At 40.1% G+C, this 20,330-nt stretch overlaps 1 protein-coding gene across 2 annotated transcripts in view; it reads right to left on the minus strand.

Moving 5' to 3' along the window:
- Window positions 1-20,330, minus strand: part of Nfkb1 (nuclear factor kappa B subunit 1) — a 107,011-nt gene that overhangs the window by 75,695 nt on the left and 10,986 nt on the right. For both annotated transcript variants that reach the window (XM_034500347.2, XM_076933279.1), the window contains 4 exons: window positions 9,450-9,520; window positions 8,289-8,328; window positions 4,591-4,669; window positions 702-739 (listed from right to left, as the gene is read on the minus strand). In XM_034500347.2, the coding sequence (XP_034356238.1) occupies window positions 702-739; window positions 4,591-4,669; window positions 8,289-8,321 (150 nt within the window). In that variant the 5' untranslated portion in view covers window positions 8,322-8,328; window positions 9,450-9,520. Of the gene's footprint in view, window positions 1-701; window positions 740-4,590; window positions 4,670-8,288; window positions 8,329-9,449; window positions 9,521-20,330 lie in introns of those variants that run through there.

The following is a 20,330-nucleotide window of genomic DNA, read 5'->3' on the forward strand; positions in this document are numbered from 1 at the left end:
CTATACCATAACTTCCATCCCATAATAACCGAAACGTTCTATTGGCAGATACTGAAGACTCTTTTCTCTTACAGTATTAGAGCCACACAACTTCTAACGAGTGCATTTGCAGAGTTTTGGGGACCATTTCAATCTAGAGCTAGTGTGCACAATATTTAGTAGAAAGTGAAAGAGCAGACAAAAACAAAACAAAAAAGTCCTCTCTTGCTCCTAAAAGGCTGTGATTAAAAAGCCAGCAGGGGTGGGGAGGGATCCCATAGTCCATTCTAATTTCTCCCAGTGCGTTTACTACCTTAAGCTACACACTCTGTGCACAGACAAGGCTAGAGCTTACAAAGGCGGGAGGAGTACCCTGTGGGCATGGACATAAGCAATAGAGACACAGAGGAGCTGTGAACCTGTGTGTGAGCATTTCCTTATGGATGAGAATCCCCAGTGCTTTCCCTGGAAGCGGCTGATAAACTAAGCTGGAAGAGAGACAGACTACCAAGGACTTATAATTAACTGATGCTTCAAGGCCATTTGAAGAATGCCTACGAAAAATGTAAAGTAGACACAGGAAGTTGTTGCATAACGCGGCAGGCTGTTGAACATTCAGATAAAACACCCACCTCTGTCATCAGATTTAACTACTATTACTTGGTGCCTGAGCCTTAACATTAGATGTAACACTACCAAACACCCAACCCCTTTATTCTTACCTGTTTTGGTTGCTCTAATATTTGAAGGTATGGGCCGTCTGTTAAAAACAAACACAACAGAGGAAAACCAAAAGAAACTGTGAGACTTCTGGAATCTAGTATGAAATACAAAGCAAGCCAAAGGCTGAAATTATGTTTTAAACAGAGATTTCAAATCAATTTTATATCTACTGATATGTGTTCTCATTTGAAATATTAAATATATTATTTTTTTTAAAAAATTATTTATTTTATTTTTTGCTCATAAGTGCTTTGCTTGGTGCCCAAGGAAGCCAGATGAGAATGTCTGATGCCCTGGAAGGGGAGTTACAGGTGGTTGTTAGCTGCCACGTGGTACTGGAAAGCTTGGGTCCTCAGGAAGAGAACTGAACACTCTAAACTGCTCCAGCCCCTAAGTTCAGCTTATTTTAACAGTAGCTTTATAGTTTAAGTGAATAACAATAAATAAATGTGTTTTTCTGTATGGTGATGGTACATTGCTGGACTGAACAAAAGGTCTGATAGCTGGCAAAGATTCCGATGTCAGCAGCCCTCAGTCTCAAGTCTCAAGAAGCATTTAGGGCACTCATACAGTGAGCGAGCACCTCTGAGTGCTATGGTGTGTCAGGTGGCCTTCACCCACAGACAACGACTTTCCTTCCTCAAAGAGAACTGCTCAGTATTAAATGAAGAACTGAAGACGGAAACCTACAGGAGGGAGATCCTGGGCCACCTGCCTCTTCTAACACTGCTACTGAATTCTAGCCTTTCCCTTACCTCAAGCTAAGGTACAGCCACCGTTGCCTAACTGCTTGTTCCTTGCCCTCTGTGAGACCTGAAGAACTTTTCTTGCTTACCTATGGATTGTTTTGTTTTGTTTGAGACAGGGTCTCACCATGTAGCTGGCCTGAAGCTCACTATGTAGACAAAGTTGGCCTCAAACTCACAGAGATCTTCCTGCCGAGTGCTGGAATTAAAAGCATGGACCGCTACCCTGGCATCTTGTTCATAGCTCTTGATGCAGATATAATAAAATACCTAACAGTGTGCTCTCATAAAACAGTGGTTTAGAACTCTGTTCTAAAACAGCCCAGAGTTATGATAAAACCCCCAAAATAATGTAATTGAAGATAAATGCATGCCAATTAATTACTATGAAAAGGACCTAAAGGCTCAGTTTATATCCCAGTGATATCTGACTTGAAATTTCAAAAAAATATTCACAACTTCTGAGAACATAAATATAAATGTTATGATAAGAAATTCCCTGAGGACTTCAGCTGGCTTTTATGGCACAGTATGGTAACAATATCATATGATAACACACAAACATATTCGATACTTTATATTTGTTTGAATAAAAATTAAGACAAAGCTGAAGACAGTCTGAAGAACAGTTCTGTGCTCATTTGAACATTCACTCTCTTGGCTGAGCTTAAGCCTTATTTTGCATAAGTAAATTTGAGGAGAAATAAAAGTTCAGTTTGTATTTTTCATAAACTGTAACTTCAAAGAGAATATATTTTATCTTCTCAATATTATGACTGATCAGATAACACTGAAGACTAAAACTGTATAAGGAAGGCAATTGGGAACCTAATTTGAAGCTAATCAAGAAAGGCAAATGGGTGGTGACTGGTGGTCAGTAAAGTAGCAAATTACCTCCCTCTGTCTCCTGAGCCTCGCCCCTTGACATTTTAAAACTTTTAGAAAGGTAACTGTAATTTTAAATTTCAAAAAGAAAACCACCAGAATTTAACTTTTCTGAGGAAATAAAACTGATTAGAAAAAGATTCCATGCTATGAATATCATACAGCTTGTATGACAATATTAAAAATATACATTTTCTCTAGGCATCAGCCTACAGCCTACCAAGAAGCCAGGCCAGGAAGGAAGCAGTATTTGGACAAGATGCTGCTGAAATGTGGAGGGGAAGGAAACATCCTAGTATTCTGCTCCAAATCCCTCCCTTCTTAACAGCCCTTCTGACACACTCATGGGATTATTTTTAGGCTTTCCTTACGTGTGTGAAATTCCACGAGGAGAAGGGGCAATCCTTACCCTTAGAGGAGCACACCCAAGGTTAAGTGAAGTAGAATGCTGGATCTGATACACATACATTTGTTTGAAGGCTAACCTTCTGTTGGCCACATTTATGGGCCAGAAAAATGATCTTCCATTGCAAAAAGAAAGTTAAACCACAGCAAAATGACACAGACCTAACAGCTGTCCCTTGCTACAGAGTTTCTAACACAGGGTTGGAAATACTAATAGTTTGAGATTTTAAGAAGTTGAGACGATTGAAAAAATCCACATGAAAGTTACAAGCGAGTATTGGCATAGATAACTTTCTTACTCCTTTAAAATTTGAACAAAATGTCCTGTCCATCTTGGACTATAAAAACAGGACAACACACTGAAACAGAGGCGGAGAACTAGTGCAAACAAGGGGCGGTTACAACAGGAAAATCATGCATTTGTACATGCAATTTTCAAGGATTCCCTAACACTATGGAAAAGACAATTCCCACAACACAACAATATGAACACCGACAGCTTTCTGAGATGATTCTTTCGTTAATTTTATTTCTAAGTCCATAAACCTAAGGAAAAGAACATATCTGAAAATCATCTGCCTCAGGATACTAGTATTAGTATTAGTTTAGTATTCATGAGGCATTTTATAGAAATGTGTGCTTTTCCTGAGGGCAGAACCAACTCTGTAACATTTTCAATAAAGCAGAAATACTAAAGAAAGCACGTCGGATCTCAGAGTTTAGAGGTTCACAGGAAACACGGTTGCCTCCGCTGCATTTACTTGGACACAAGAAGGTGACCTAGAGTGCACTGGACAGCTCAAGATTGCAGATAAACGGTGGTTAGGAAATACGTCTTTAGGGTAAAAGCAGACAGGCCTCTGTGATGTAACTTCTGGATACAGGTGAGGAGGATGACATGTTAACTCTCCTTCCTCCCACATGTGTAGAACTTTCCAAAAGGCAAGTGCTGACACAGCCATAGTCATTTTAAATGCGAATGATAAAAATTACATCACGAGACACAGAAATCCGGTATACACAAACCACCTGGCTGTCCACTTCAGTGATTGATAAACGCTTCTATTCGCATCTCCACCGACTAACAAGTTGTTGTGGAAGACGGCTCAGCTCCAATAGGTGATCAAAGCCGCAAAAGAGCCATCAGGCCAAGGATACACACACCAGTCAATAATGAGACTAAATGAAGTGCATGTGCTATTGCATAAATTACCTTAAATAATTTGTGGATTCGTTAATTAACAGTCATGTTAGGAGGATTAGTTCTGTAAGCTTTGTCTGATCAGAATATAAAGGTTACATTGTACTGTTTCTCCAGGGCCTCGCATCCTGGCTGACACGATGGGCCCCCAGACACAGAGCTGAGGGGCTGAGACTGGCTTCACTCGAGCTGTTGTAAAGCAAAGAGGAGCCCAAAAGGGTAATAAGACCTGGAGAGGAGGAACGTCCTTACACTGGGTAAAGACAATGCTTCAGAGTATTCTAACAGATACCAGAAACCACACTTGCTAAAGCAATGTGCGAGTGTGCCAGAGCATTTTTGTGAGACACATTTCCAGAAAGCATACTGAAAGGGTGGTTTTAAAACACGAATCATCACTTCCTTCCTATGAATATCGTTGAATTTTAAAAAGAGACTGTTGTGGCTGGAGAGATGGTTCGGTGGTTAAGAGTGCTTGTGGCTCTTCCAGAGGCCCTGGGTTAGGTCCCAAGAACACACAGTGTAACAGCTTTCCTTATAGCAATTTCACATATACTTAGTTTGGTTTGATCCACATCTTCCTGACTCCTGACCCCAAATATTATTTTTAAGGGAAAGCAAAACAACAGGAAAGGGGGCTGTTTTTCTTACCCGTTGACAGTGCTATTTCTGGTGGATATAATTCTGCATTAAATATTGAGTGAGTCAAAGCAGTGTTCAAATGAAACATCTGTAAAGAAGAAAATACAAATATTTTAATTTCTCTTCTTTTATTAACACACAAAGCCAGAAAACCAATTACAAGAAAGAAAACTAAAAATAAAAACCTAAAAATAAGATTCTTGAAGCTATGATTTTTAACGTGCCTTTCTGGGACCGTCTTAGGCAGTGTAACTTATATAACAAAGGAATTTGAGGAAAATAACAGCTCTGGGGTCCCCAAAGACAAGGGCCTGGAGGATCCTGCAAGCTGCGCATCTTCAGAGCCAAGAGAGCTTCAGGCATGCTGGACCCTTCAGAAATATTTGTAGAATGAGTGATCTGAATCTTGCACTCTCTTAGGCAAGGCTAGCAGGACTCACCAGGGCTACAGAGGCAAGAGTCTGGGGTGCTAGCAGGACTCACCCAGGGCTACAGGCAGCCCCCAGAAGCTCAGAAGACAAGAAATAAATGCTGCTAGGCATGTAGCCCTGTTGGTGCCTTGGCTCTGACATTTTTATTCTACCCTACAGAAGATATTTGTGTTGTTTCAAGTCCTAAGATTATGGTAACAGCAACAACACACAACTAAGAAAACTGAGAGAGTGAACATATAATGTTTTGATAGAATTAAGTTTTCTACCTTGGTAAGTTACTTCCAAAATTACTTTGGTAAGTAATTTCCAAAAGGAAATTTCCCAGTTAGCTCATTTAGAAATTCATATTTGTATTTATGAGCTTACTATTTGTCTTACTCTCCAGAAGTCACTTGTTGAAATATATCTTGTAGACAACATAGAAATCAAATAAATTATTTATTTCTCTGGTCAGCTTGCAAGCTGGAAGTGAATATTTTTTTGTCCTTATTTAGTAAGTCACTTGATATTCTTGGGTACCTCAAATCCTACTATGTCTAGTTAAATCAAGAATAAGAAGGGTAGTTTACATTTATTTATTACATTCATGTGCTTGTATAATGTGTGTATGTATGTGTAGTGTGAGTGTGTGTCTATATATGTGTAGTATGAGAGTGTGTGTGTATGGATATATAGTGAGAGTGTGTATGTATGTGTAGTGTGTGTGTATGTGTGTGTAATATGAGAGAGAGAGAGTGTGTGTGTGGCATGAGTGTGCTTATGTGTAGAGGAGGAAGTCAAACTCAAGCTGTCTTAGTAAGCACTTTACTCTCTGAAAAATCTCACTAGCCCCTAAAATGTGATGTTTAAATGTGAGTCACTTCAAATCCACTTTTGAGGGATGCAAATTTTCAATTGAGGAGCAAAAAGTATGCTATATTTCAATCCTTAAAAGCAAAGCTCACATGCCATTCACTATTTACCACGAAAGAAATGCTGAATGGGAAACTATGTCTTACAACAATAAGCTGCAGGCCACCATCTCTGAGCAAAGAGAGTGACCTCAAAAAGAAATCCTTTGCTGTGGTCCCACCTCTGTGTGCAGTGAATGGGCTAAGGGAGAAGTCCCACTAAGACAGACACTCTGTTGCACACAGCATGTGGTATTTGCTTGGTGAGGGATGGAGAATGAACTCCAGTGTGGCTAAAACATAGAGGACACCTCCCTGAAAAAAAGCAAACTTTAGGAAAGATAAAGTTAAAGACAAAAAACAAACAAACAAACAAAACCAAACAAAAAACAAACAAACAAAAAAAAACCGAAAAAACTTCAAAAGCCTTCAAGGGCCTTCCCTCCCCCCACAATTGAAATATCAGAACATGCCCACCCTGCTGTTCAGCTCAGAACTGCCCACATAAGATACTTTCAAAATGACTGTCCTAGGCAGGTCTTACTCTTTTGTGGCATAAAAGACCATCTCTGGTTGATAAGATTTCCTGTGTATAGACAGGAAAGCATGGTTTGAAACCAAGCAGAAACAGCCCTCATGGTGGTGAGAGTTCGCTTTTGTTAGAAGCCCATTAAAAGTGAAAGGTTAAACAAAGGGGTTTGGTCTATGAGTTGCCAGGTGTCTTTTATGCTGCAATAAAAGAAAATGTTCTTAGTTTTACCCAGTACCAGCAGCTTTACAAGAGGATCAGGAGCGGATGGTGACCTGAGACACTGTGCATGCTCACTCCACCCCGCTGGCTGAGAAGCTGGCCACTGCGGCTCTCACTGCAGCTCCAGGGCTGTGTGACTACAGAGACACCAGGTCTCCCCAAAATATTTCATTTTCACTTTTATTTTTGGCTGACTCTTTGCCAGCATAAATTTGAGAAATGGTAGTCTCGGATGTTTACAGCCAAAATTTAAATGTGAAGTACTAATGAATGTTGTGCCGGGGGTACCTTGGCAAGTAGTGTCCTTGTGCTGGTTTTAGCTTTCAAACCAGCTTAGACCTCCTTTGGAAAGTCATCCTTAACCTGCTCTTCCCCCCAAGAAAGTGACATAATTCCTCCCACTGCCTCTGTCCCTCAGTGAACCATGGCAACACCCACAGACTACAGAAAGTGTGGTTCCATTCCAAATGGGATGCAGTCCTGAACTTAGTAGGCAGATCACCTGTCTCTTCATCTCTAAGATGTTAACGTTCTGCATATAATAAAGTCTCAACAGATAGCTAAGGAGCAAACAGATATCAGTATTTTAAATAATTTAAAAGATCATTACAGTCCACTTTTAAACTTGCCACTGTAATCACCCTAGCATCTAGAAACTGCTTTCAAGAGTCGGTTCTATGCTTCATATATTCTTCTATATGGGGAGAAGAGGAAGGAATGGAAGTACCAATCATCACCATGGATTCAGGCTGTCTAACACTTGTGTGGGTTTAGAATTTTTTAAGAGAAAAAGCTAGAAGGAAAGAGAAGACAGATATCCTGTGTCAGCCTGTGTCACAGCTGATGTCACGTCTATGATGACAGGGACGATGACATGATGCTAAAACACTGCTCTGCTCTCAAAGCACACTCATTCCTATGGACTGTAGTGGGCTTAACCAGAGTACCTTTGAAAAAATATATTCAGAATTCATAAGTGCTCCTCCTTCATGTGCCCTTATTTGGACACACAGTCTTTGCCTTTATATATAAGTTAAGATGAATTCACACTATGGAGGTGGACCCTCCATGCAAAGAGTGATGTGTTTATAAGACAGAGGAGATGTTATGTGTGAAGACATGGAGCAAAGCCAGGCAACAACAGACTCTGACTGGTGTGATGCCAAGGATCTCTCAACACACCCAGGAGCTATATGAGGCAGGAACCATCCTGCCAGCCCCCAATTCTGAGTTCTTGCCTCCAGACCTATGAAAGGATACACTTCTGTTGTCTTAAGTCCACATGTTTGTAGCAATATTAATAGCAGCCTTAGAAATCTCACTGTGTAGCAATCTTTGTTTATATACCAGTCACCATATGGAACACTGGGGTCAGGCCTGCACCACCACAACTGACTCAGTGGCTGTTTTCTGGCCTGTAATATATACAGTTTCATGTAAAAACACATATGAAAGGGCCCTTTCCAACCCTGGAAGAACAGAAAAAACTGAAAAAAAAAAAAAAAAAAAAAAAAAAAAAAGAGTAGTGTTTTCTAATTTAGTGTTAGCTTGATACTGAATTACTAGTGTTGCCTCTGTGTGTCTGGAATAAGAGCACATTTAAACAAAGTTGCTGGTGAGGTGAGGACTTACTTGCCCAGTTCCGTATGGATCATCGTCTGCCATGTTGAAGCTGTACAAAACAGAATAAAGGAAATCAAAACCATAACATTGGAGTAAATCTTAAAGATCCCATAACCATGGCATATATGCAGGGCTAGGCTGTATTTCTACCAGGACCACAAATGTCTGAAACAAACAAACAAACAAACAAAAAACTCATAAGGAGGACACTATGTGTGCAGTACCTCCTTGGCATCTAACTCTCATAGCAGGGAGATCACAGGATCTAAGCCCTCTTGCTAAGCTCACAGTGTCCTCAGTCTGATATAGCTGGTCCTACTTCTGTGTAAAAAGCCAGGTCCAGATGGGGTCTTGTGGCCATTTCTACTTATTATAGTCTACCAACAGTTTACAGTTTTATCCCTTTGGGGCATTTTTTTCCTCATGAACTCTGAGATGATCTTAGAACTGTCTAGACTTGGTTGAGAGGCTGAGGAAGTCCTGATACTGTTTTACATAATACTTGAACCCTCTTGTGAGGACCCATGAAAGTCATTCTGCCTTTGTCACTATCAAACCTGAAAATTTCAAATTTATTGAACTTGGGAAGCTATTAATATAACCGGCCTCAGCAATCTTCAGTCACCCAGAGACCCTAGTAAACATACAGAATCATGTATTTATACCTTGAAACCATACTCCATGTAGGATAAAACCCAAATGTAGAAAAGCCCTGGCTTCTATTACATGAGGGAATGGACTCAGGATTACAGAATGGGGCTGTTGTGCCCAACTTGTAAGAAAGGAGTCTGTTTTTCCCCCAATCCAACATACTGTCTAGTCTCCATCAAAAGTCTATCTCACACTAATGAAAACATGTCATAACATTCTCATAACTCAAGGCTTCACTTCCAGTGAAAGGCTTTTGTGCTATTGTACCATTTGACTAACGGATGCACTGGAGTCTCCGGAGCACTCCCAGGGCACACGGAGCAGGGCCAGCCACAACTAAAAGAAAAGTAGTAGCTGTAAGTCCTTTGGAACAAGTTCACAAAGGTTTGTGCAGGGAAGCGGGGTGGTTTAAAGTAAGAAACCCTTGAAAATGTTTAAACACAAGCTGGAGAGCTGGCTCAACAGTTAAGAGGGCTTAGTACTTTTACAGAAGACCCAGAGTCAGTTCCCAGTACTTACATGGGGCAGCTCACGGCCGTCAAACTCCAGTTATAAGGGATCTGACACCCTCTTCTGGCCTCTGAGGGTACCTGCACACATAAAGTATATATAAACTTATGCAGGCACACACAAACATATAATTTATATATACATACATATTTAAAAAGAAAACATCTGCTGGGTGTAGTGGCACATGCCTTTAATCTCAGCATTTTGGAGGCAGGGGCAAGTTGTTGTTTTTGTGGTAGAGGTTAGCCTGGTCTACATGGTGAGTTCTAGGGCTACACAGTGAGAGTCTTGTCTTAAAACAAAAACAAACAAACAAAACAAAACTCTCCAAGTAGCTGCAACCAATCATATTTCTATTCAGACAAATAGTTAAAATAGGGGAATTTTGACTTGATATAGTAAAGGGATATGAAATCATTGAAAATACCAGGGTTCTTCCACTGCCTGGTATATGACTTTGTTTACTCATTTCCAAAAACAGTGTTTGACACCATCCCGATGACTCTATGTTTCCCACTAACTGGGGTGATGATAGTCTTTCCTAACAATCTGAAGACTATCTCCTAAGGAGGAGGCAACATTGTTGCTTTATTAAACTGTCCAAACCCACTTAGTACCTTTACGTCACTGAGTCTGTGTACACCTTAACAAGGCTGGCACAACAGACATGTTCATGTGAAAGGGAGAGAGCTCAGGAGGTCTCAGTCCTACACTAAGAACTACAGGTGCATATGGAAGGCTGAGAGCAGGAGAGACTGACTTCCCCGGCAAAGTGCACACTGGTTGGTTATTCAATCCAATGGGATCATTCATACAAGTAACATTATACAGATGAAGCAGACTGATTTTTTTTGTACTTAGAATATATATATATATATATATATATCAATTAAAGAAAAAGAGGCCAAGAGAGGTACATGGAAGAACTTGGAGGCAGGGAAAGGGAGAAATGATGCAGTTATACTTTAATCTTAAAAACTGGACAGTTTTGTAGAACTTTGAGCATAGGGGTTTAACAAAAAGAAGTCTCTTTCCAACTTGGAAGATTCAACTCCAACCACATCACTTTAACAGATGGAAGCGTATCCTCTTGGTCCATACTCTAGAAAAAGCCCTAATGAAGATGGCCCCACCTTAAACACTTGAGAAACCATCAAACTGGGAAGCTTGTCATCAGTAACAACCCTGTCCTAAGGTTTCTAGATTATGTGCGTCTGAAAACTTAACTCTGTAAGACACTAAAGAAGCTCAAGGAACACTTGGGTGACTTAGAATCTTGACGTATAAAGCCTTGGTCGTTACTGAGGTATTGAAAGATAATAGCAGGTCTAGCATGATGTAAATGCTAATTTATAATTTTAAACTAAAATGTCAGAAGAAACCAAGAGTCACTTGGAAAGGATGAATCACTGAGTAATATTTGCATTGATTGCAAAAGCAAGTTTTATATCTAAAATGTTGAAATATCGACTAAGCCTTGGAACTGGGGATTAGAAAAGCAGTGGGGAAGTCCCTTATGTACCCCTGCTTCCTCAGCCTCCCCCCACTTTCCTTTTGCTCACTCCTGTGCTTTTGAGGAAGGACCTTGAGACACAAAGGGAGACACAAGCCTGGGTCTCATTTCTGCCTCTGTCTGCTCCAACCAAGAAACCTTAGGAAGACCTTCACACCACATAAAGAGAGGGCAGAAAATGTAGCTAGGTCTCAACAAATATCCAGGGAACTTGTGTTTTTCATACAAAGCACAATGTAACAAAACCGGCCAAGTCCTGAGTATGTGACATATTCTATGAATGCTGGACAGACTGTTTCCTGCATTCCTGTGGCAATCTTCCTAGTAACTCAATCTGACACAGGGGCATCTTGGTGAAGCAGCTGGACTGAGTGAAGAAATTCTAAAGCCATGGGTGTGTGCCATCAAAGACAAAGTCGGGACACCCCTGTCAGTAAATGTATGTCGTCCAGGCTCAGAGATATAGGCAGTCTGAGGCCCCAACTCACTGTAAACAACAACAACAACAACAACAACAACAACAACAACAACAACAACTATTACTAGTACTACTCTTTCTGTTCTCTTAGATTTCTTTGGGGGAAAAAGCTCTCTAAATTTCCAAGCCCATTCAAATATCATAATCCACAGAGAACCACAATTTGCACCTTGAAGAGCAGACTGTCAGCCAGAAGGGTGGGGTTGCATAGTGGTTCACAACTGTAGTGACCATACAGTTGCCACTTAGGTGTAATGTTCCAGTTTTTTGGCGATAGGGATAAAGTTACTGGGAAAAGGGACTTTTCAAAACATTTTTGTTTTGTCTTCTGTATGGACAAATAAGTTGCTAAAGATAAAATTATAAAATACATTAAAGCTTCTTTTCCATATAGAATTTCTTGAAGAAAACATAATGTAAGGGCTATGGCCATGTACAGTGTATACCATGTAAAATATTGAGAGGGAGTAACTTCTGTAAGCTGTTTTCAGGAGTTTGTAATGTGCTCTGATCTAACTGTTTGCATTACTATTCTATGATTGCAAGTTAAATATTATGGAATTGCTGTAACAATGGGGAGATGTGTACAGTGACATGGAAATTTATCTAATACATATTAGAGATATATTATAATAGAATAAGAGGCTGAATCTAAATTTAAATCATTGAACATAAAATGCCTGACATTGTTAAATAAAATATAAAGTATGAATACATCAAAACCTTTAATTATTTCTGGCTGCTCCTCAGAAGGGTCGCCCTTTCTGCGTGTCCCCCTCTCTGACAGTATGTCACACTAATGACAAATGTTGGCAACTGACTTACTTCTTTTCAGAAATGCTGACTTCTGAAAGAATTCTTTTTTTAAAAAAGAAATCAATGTTTGTGTATGCTACCACACTGAGATTTGCAGAAACTGGTTTCCCACTTCTTTCATTTTCAATATTATTTCACTGGGAACATTGTGACAATTACATAGAACAATGCATGTGCATACAGCAAATGCAAATCTGAGAGCTGGTGCAGATAACCATTCATAATGGAATGTCAATCTAACAGGCTAGCAGATCCATGGAAAACGCTCAGCTAGTTAATCCATGCAAAGCTTATTAGTGAGTGGGAGATACAGAACATATGTTAACTCATCAGACAGTCTAATAAACAACTTGCTCATGAGAAATTACAGGAAGAGTGATGCAAGTAGCAAAATTTTCATTGTCCTGGGAAAGTCATAGGCTCATATATTTGAGTGCTTAGTCACCAGGGAGTGGCACTATTTGAAAGGATTAAAAGGATTATGAGGAGAGGAGTGGCCTTGTTAGAGGAAGTCTGTCACTGAGGGGGAGCACTGAGGTTTCAAAAGCCCATCCTAAGTCCAGAGTCTGTCTTTCTCTGCCTACAGACCATGATGCTCTCAGCTGCTGCTCCAGTGCCTGTCTGCATCTTCCTGCTATGTGGCGTGGTTATAATGGACTAAATATCTACAACTGTAAGCTAGCCCCCAGTAAAAGGCTTTCTTTTAGAAGAGCTGCCTTGGTCATGATGTCTCTTCATAGCAACAGGACAGTAGCAAAGACAGACAAATTCCCCACCAATATCCACTGACACTCTACCATATTTGACTCTGCGACAGTTGTATGCTACGACCATACAAATCGTATTTTTCCCTGGGGATGGGGTGTATTTAGAAGTTATTCTCTGAAGTATTCTGGGCTGACAGGACTGGATGGCTGGTCCTACCACCTTCTAGAAGTGATCCAAAGATCCTGGAAGGCTCAGGATTAGCCCAGGGACAATTTACCTAATCCCGGGTGCCAGTTTTGTTGAGGAGAAACCTTGAGTGCTCTGGCCTCAGGACAAGTGCTCTCATTTATATGGAGAAAGAGCGAGCTAAGCTTGACAGGCTGCTTCCAAATAACCTAACTGAAGAACCTTAGGTAACCTTCACATGTGCTGCTTGTTATGCTAAACCCACCTGAAGGACCCAGCTTGAGAGAATGAGTCATTTGCTTAGGCTGACAAGACTAGAGCTGGCTTCTCTGACTGCACGGCTCATGGCCTTTGTACTAGTGTAATGGGCAATGTGATTTTCCTCTTGACACAAGTATTACTCATTGAAAAAATCTTTGCTTCAAGCCTCTCAAAAGATCTGGCTGGAACTAATCTACTCACAATATTAGCTGATAGCTAGGATCTTTTCTTCAAGGCTTTATTAGTTTTTATTTTATGTGGTATGAGTGTTTTGCCTGCAAGCATGAATGTGCACCATAAATGTGAGGGTACAGGCAGAGGCAAGGAGGAGCATGTCAGATCCCCTGGATCCAGAGTGATAGGAGGTTGTCAGCCACCTGACATGTGGGTGTTAGGAACCAACCTGGGTCCATTGCAAGAGCAGTAAGCACTCTTACTAGCTAAACCATCTCTTCAGCCATTTTAAGTAGGCTATTAAAGGGTTAGGAACCTGTGCTGGTGGCTGGGTGGGATGGGGTGGGGTGCTGCCTGCTGTGATAACTGCTAACATTCAAGCTCTTACTGTTGGTTTTGTTTGCTTTCAGATAAGACCTCTAGAGAAGATGGCAAAGAGCTGCTTTAAACCAGCCACATTTGCCAACTCCCTCTTCTACGTGATGCAGAGTGATTTTTGCTTACTATAATCTTGTTATAATGGTAAATTCTCCACAGTTGCGGCATTCTGCCAATTCTGTGCATGCCAACACATGAAGTAGCATGCTGTCATGGTGACTGGAGCAGGAATAGCCTCCCTCTACATTCACTGAGTACTCTTCAGATTTCGTGCATCGTCCGGTCAAATTCCTTTGTCTCCTTTGGGGAGATGCACACTAGGAGTCTCAGAATGTTTTCTTTCCTTGTTGCAACATGCTTTCTTTCAAGCTGGTCTCCTGAGTGTGCTTCCCGTTCCTACATCTATTTGCTACCCGGTGAACCCATGTAACTCTTCTACAGAGTGCAACCTGAAGAATAGAACAGGACCTTACAATGCATGAATTTCAAATGAGCTACTCACAAGGCAATCCAAATGTGAAGGTAAAAATACCAATACTAAGTCAAGTGATACTTTAAAAAACAAAAAACCAAAAAACAAAACAAACAAACAAAAAAACCCAATGGTAAGTTTCAAAGGATAGGGAGAGAGAGAGACAGAAAGAGAGAGAATGAATCTCTCAAAAGCCACAGTTAACTAAACTAAACATTAAAATATGTGTAGCATCATCTACAGTGCTGCCAGGAGCAGATCCGTGGTACTTGTGTAGCCATGGTCTGTATCACAGGGAAATCATGTTTGAAATGTTACCCTGCCCTTCATTAACCCGTCAGAAAGTGGTTTTCCTACCCTGTCAGTTTCCAAAGAAACAAAACCACACAAGAATGGCATAGTCTGAACTCAGAGCTTATAGCTGTGGTAGGCTCAAAACAATGGCCACTGCTGTTTTATATCCCTCACAACACAGGGACAATAAAGCTGACATCTCTGCTCCTTGAATGTTGTCAGGCCCATGGCAGGCACTGACCAATAGGAGGAGGCAGAAATGAATCATGAGCATGGGTTTCAAGAAACCATGCAATGACCGGATTTTCTTTCCTGGAAGGGGAAGGCCTGGCAAGCCCAGTGGAGGATAAGAACCCACGTGTTGACTAGCAAAAGAAACAGGGCTAAGCCAAGACTTCCCAGGCTGAGCCCACAGAGGCAGAGCAGCTGAAGAACGTCACAGATCAGCCACACAAATCACCACACACAGTCACAGGGTTACGAGGCATGTCTGTGTTTCTATGTGCTTCTTTGTGATTTATCTCGCAGCAAAGGGAGCCAATCTGAACAGTCAGTAAACAGAGAGACAGCAGCCTTTATAAACAATGCAGCTTGGTCAGTGACGCAGGTACAGAGGGCATGTGGGGCATGGGTTAATTACCTTGGCAATTTAGTATCATAGCTTTAATTACACTCTTAGTCACAGTGTACTTTGCACTGGCTTTTCTCCGTTGGCTACTGAATTCCCAACTGAACAAAATAAATAAATAAATAATTTTTAAAAAAGAGCAAAAACAAGCCAAAAAAGGAAAAACAAACAAAATAATCGAAGATATCCAAGATATAAGCCCAAACCCTGTGACATGAGTACATGACTAGAACTGTTAAGACTGTCAAGGTGTGTTAGCTTTGATAATGATGCCATAAAACAAGTTAATTGATACATGAAATCCCAACAACTCTAATGTCTACAGTGTTTCTCGACAGCAAGCCCACGCCTGACTTTCCCATTCCTGCAAGTGTAGCCTTCTCCAACCAGTGCAGTCCATAGTCTTGTCACACTTTTGTTCTCACACTGTTTCCTATATGTACACTTCCTTTCTATTTCCTCAACCACACCCTAGGGCAGACCTGATTACCTCATTCTGACAGAAACAGCTTTTCTACTGCTCTCCCCCGTGGTAGAGTGCCTTCCTGCTTATGTGTCTTTCAGATCATTGCCAGGTACTTTACACAATAAAGTCCAAAGACCAAGTACTCGGCATACAATTGTATTATATTAATTATATTATCTATATTATTATATTATAAACATAAGCATCACAACTATCACCATGTTCCAACACAAACACTATAGGGAAATCAATCATTTAAAGATGTATTACTTGACCAGAAACATAAAATACTTGGCTCTGCAGGTAAAAATACTTGCTGCTAAGCCCAAGGACCTGAATTTAATCCTTGGAATTTACATGCTAGAAGGAAAGAACCAGCTTCCAAAATTGTCCTTTGACCTCTACACATGTGAATACTTACTGCACACACACACACACACACATACACACACACACACACACACACACACACACGTAACGATGCCATGTCATTTCCACCTTGTACATGTATTCACATCTCAAGACGCTATCCTGCTTAAATATGTATTCTGCAGAGAGGAACTTAAAATTAGTGTCTACTATAAAACCTGTATTTCCTCTTCCACTGTTACCACTCTAGTCTGTATAAGGTCTATAACATTTCTTGGTGGTTTGGCACTACAATCCACTGTTGTAATGCAACTTAACTTTAACTTAACTTAAATGGATGGGTGCCTTACAATTGGGAGTTTTGATTTTTGTGTTTCAAAACCAGTAGACTAAATGATTTATATTGAAACCAGACAGAAAGGGTTGATCACCTATACATGATTCCCTTCACATTAAATACCAAGAACAGGCAAATTCTTAGGAAGAGGAGCACATGGTTGTTTGCCAGAGGCCAAGGGAGTGAGTGAAGACTGGGAAGAGAGTCGTCATTTACCAGATTCAAAGCATTCTTCTGGGAAGATGAGAAAGTTTCAAAACAAAGCTGTAGAGAAATTCTAGCTAGCTAACATGTTGAACATGTTAACATAAATGCCCTGAACTAATTTATTTCAAAATTGTTGATAGCATGTTACAAATATTACACATGAATTAAAAAATTCTTTAAAAATCCACACAAATCAAATTTCAGCTATTATAAATTAACCACTATTTGATCTTGCCATATTCATATGTAATTATGAAACACAACAACAACCTGAGACACTGAACAAGAGATACAGGCTGTACAGTTTAAGTGAGCTCTGAGCTCACCTGCTGACTGAGGGCACTTTCTAATCCAGGCCACAGGAAGCAGAGTTCAAATAAAGAACAGTGATCTCATTGGTCAGAGAAATGGCACACATACAAAGCCCCAGAACTACAGTCAGGCCACCTTTGCTCTTCGAGTAAATACTAACAAAGATCCCCAAAAGCTCAGTGGAAAGGAGCTGTTGGGCTATAAATGCTCTGATAAGGCTACAGAGGCCATATAGAGCTGAGAGACACTGGGCACAATCATCTGGGTTGAAGAAATACCAGTAAACGTTCTGAACATGTGTGGTTATAGCAGTCTAGAGAAAAACTATGTTATGAAAGCCAAGAACACATCTTAAAATAAGGGCAAATTTAGGTGCACCTTAGTAAGGCCTTTTAGGACAAAACTCAACCCTGAATAAAATAAAAACATACAAATTCTTCACATTATCATATCTATAATGAGCAATAAAAATATTGAAGCCTATAAAGAAGCAGGTACCTTTGTCCCAGGAGACAGAATGATGAAATTCGTAGCTAGTGACTTTAAAACAGCTAACAAAAGTATGTTTGATGATAATAATAATACTAATAAAGATAGACATAATGAATGAATAGAGAATTCAGCAGCAAAAATATAAAAGCTTTTTAATGAATGTAAGTTAATCTTAGAACTGAAATGAAATTTCACCAGATAAACTTACCAGTATGCTGGGCATTATAGAAGAAAAGATCAATAAACTAAAATGAAGACCAATAAAACCATCCAAACCAAAACACAGAGGAAAAGAAGAAATAAACACTACCTTAGAGATTTAGGGGACAATACCAAGTAGTTTACGTATTTGTAATTTAAAGTACTAGGGAAAAAGAGAAAATATTTATAAAAACAAAGGTAATTTTTTCAAAAGTTGGCTTATATACCTCTATCCAGATACCCCAAAATTTAAATCTCCATGTTTGATAAAGAGAGAAGCATAAAATGTTGGCTAGGTAGAAAGCCCTTGTGTCAAAATAACCAACCAACCAAACCCACAAAATGTTAAGAAATAACCCTAAGTTTAAAACTACCCAAAGATGACGGGACAAGGTCAAGGCATCTATAAATACTTACATATATACATATGGGAGAGCAGCAAATAGGGCAATGGGCAGAGGGCTAAGTTAGCATCCAATAGCAGAAGCTGAAAGATAATGTAATGGTAGCTTGGAAATAGACAAGGCACTGGTACAGAATGTACTGCAAGTGCACGTGGTTTTGAAAATAAAGGTGAACTGACATTTTCTAATAAAGCAGAGCTGAGGGAATTCATAACTTGTAGAAATGATTAAGGACATGTTAAGAGCAGATATTTGTGGTGAAGGGAAATGAGATAACTTTGGACCTACAGGAAACAAGGAAAACACTTTCAGTGATAAAGGTGTGGGCACACAGGACTTTTGCTTTACTGAACCCCTGGAGGGCAAAGATCTAACAGCATTAGCAGAGAGAGAACAAATCAAAGCTTCCACATAGTGCTTCATTTACTGTAGACATAGGATGCAGAATGTCCTACTGCAGAAAGCCACCATTTTACAGAACCACCAAAAAGGAGATAAAATGGAACTCTTCAAGTCCTTCACTTATTTCATTTAAAAGATGACAACGAAAGACGGGATGTGGATAAAGAAGAGGGCACAACATTAAATGTGTATAAAATAAACTCAGCTATAAAAAGCAGATGTGTCAAACAGTACAGGAAAAGCAAGACCCAAGCAAATGCTTTTCCTATGAATTACACATTAAGATGAAAGACACAAAGTGTTTAAAAGCAGAAGCCTGGGTTACTGTGCTAATAACACAAATACTAAACACAGGAAAGCAGTCTATATCATAATCACCAATAAAGACGATCAGGGGATGGAATATTACCAAGGGTAAGGGTGGATATGTGTAAGAATAAAGGGGTCAGTTCGTCAATGAGCAATAATAATTTTGTTGTTTTGTGACAGGGTCTCTATAAGTAGCTGTTGCTGGGCTTAAACTCATAGCAACACCCCTGCCTCTAGATCTTGAGTGTTGAAACTATATAGGTGTGTACTACTGGGCCTGGCTAAAAATAATGACCTCTACAAGCATGCACTTATTAATAGGTCTCCAAAATACATGCAGCAGAAAGTGGCAGACCTAAACACTTGTGGAGGAAACAGAAATCCACAAGTATAGTGGAAGCTTTCAACTTTCCTCTTTCAGTACTGACTACAAACTTGACTAACTACCTTCATATGTTTGTACTATTATAACAGAACTCTTGAGACTGCGAAGCTTATAAAAAAAACAAGTTTATTTCTCATAGCTCTAGAGGCAAGAAATCCAAGGTCAAAGCACCTCCATGAGGAATGTATCCTGTAGAGGAAACAATCACTCTATTGTCACACAGTAAAAGGTAGAAGAGTGAGAGAGAAACCCTCCTTCATCAAGACCCTTTATAATCATGGCAGGGGGAGGGTATGTCCTATGACCTCATGACCTCTTAAAGGCCCACTGCCCTTAATACCACATTGGCCATTTGTGTTCTCTAGGGCTGCAAGCAGAACACTCACAAAGACAGACAAAACACTGGGCCATAAATCAAGTCTCAGGAAATCTCAGAGAAAGTATGCAGAATCGTGCTGTTAACTGAATAGGAGCCCCCAAGCAGTTCTCGTGTTAAAGGCATGGCCAAGAGGGGGCTTCTCCTGGGAAGAAGTGTTTTACTAGGATACATCCTTGAAGGATGTTGTGAGACCTCATCCAGTTCTCTTTCCCATTTTGCTTCCTGATTGATGAGCAGGTAGTTATGCTTTGCCAGGTGCTCTGGCCATGACACACTGTCATCATGGTGGATGTTTGTGGTAACAGACTGGGAGACTGGAACTTCCAAAACCCATCAACTAAACCTTTTTTCTTTATATGTTAATTAACTCAGGTATTGGTTTATAGTGACAGAAAGCTGGCGAATAACTTAAATATAATATTCAGAAAAAAAAAAACAAAACCAAACAACACTCCCCCCCGCCCCCCGAAAAACTAGTGACAGAAAGATGGTATCAAACTACTCAAATGTATGTAGCTAAGCCAACATAGTAGTAGGAAGGGGAAATCCTCTGAATAAAAATAAGTAAATAAACATAGCCAGATTCTCCCGTCTGAAAGAAACATCTAATGTCTTGCTATGTCATGTTCACTGTCACCAAGGAGACAGGAATTCCTTAGCACAGTGACTAGAGTGCGTACCAACATAGTCCATCAGAAACAAATCTTTGCCTGTGGTTG

This window comes from Arvicanthis niloticus, chromosome 4, assembly GCF_011762505.2.
Source record: "Arvicanthis niloticus isolate mArvNil1 chromosome 4, mArvNil1.pat.X, whole genome shotgun sequence".
Taxonomy (NCBI): Eukaryota; Metazoa; Chordata; class Mammalia; order Rodentia; family Muridae; genus Arvicanthis; species Arvicanthis niloticus.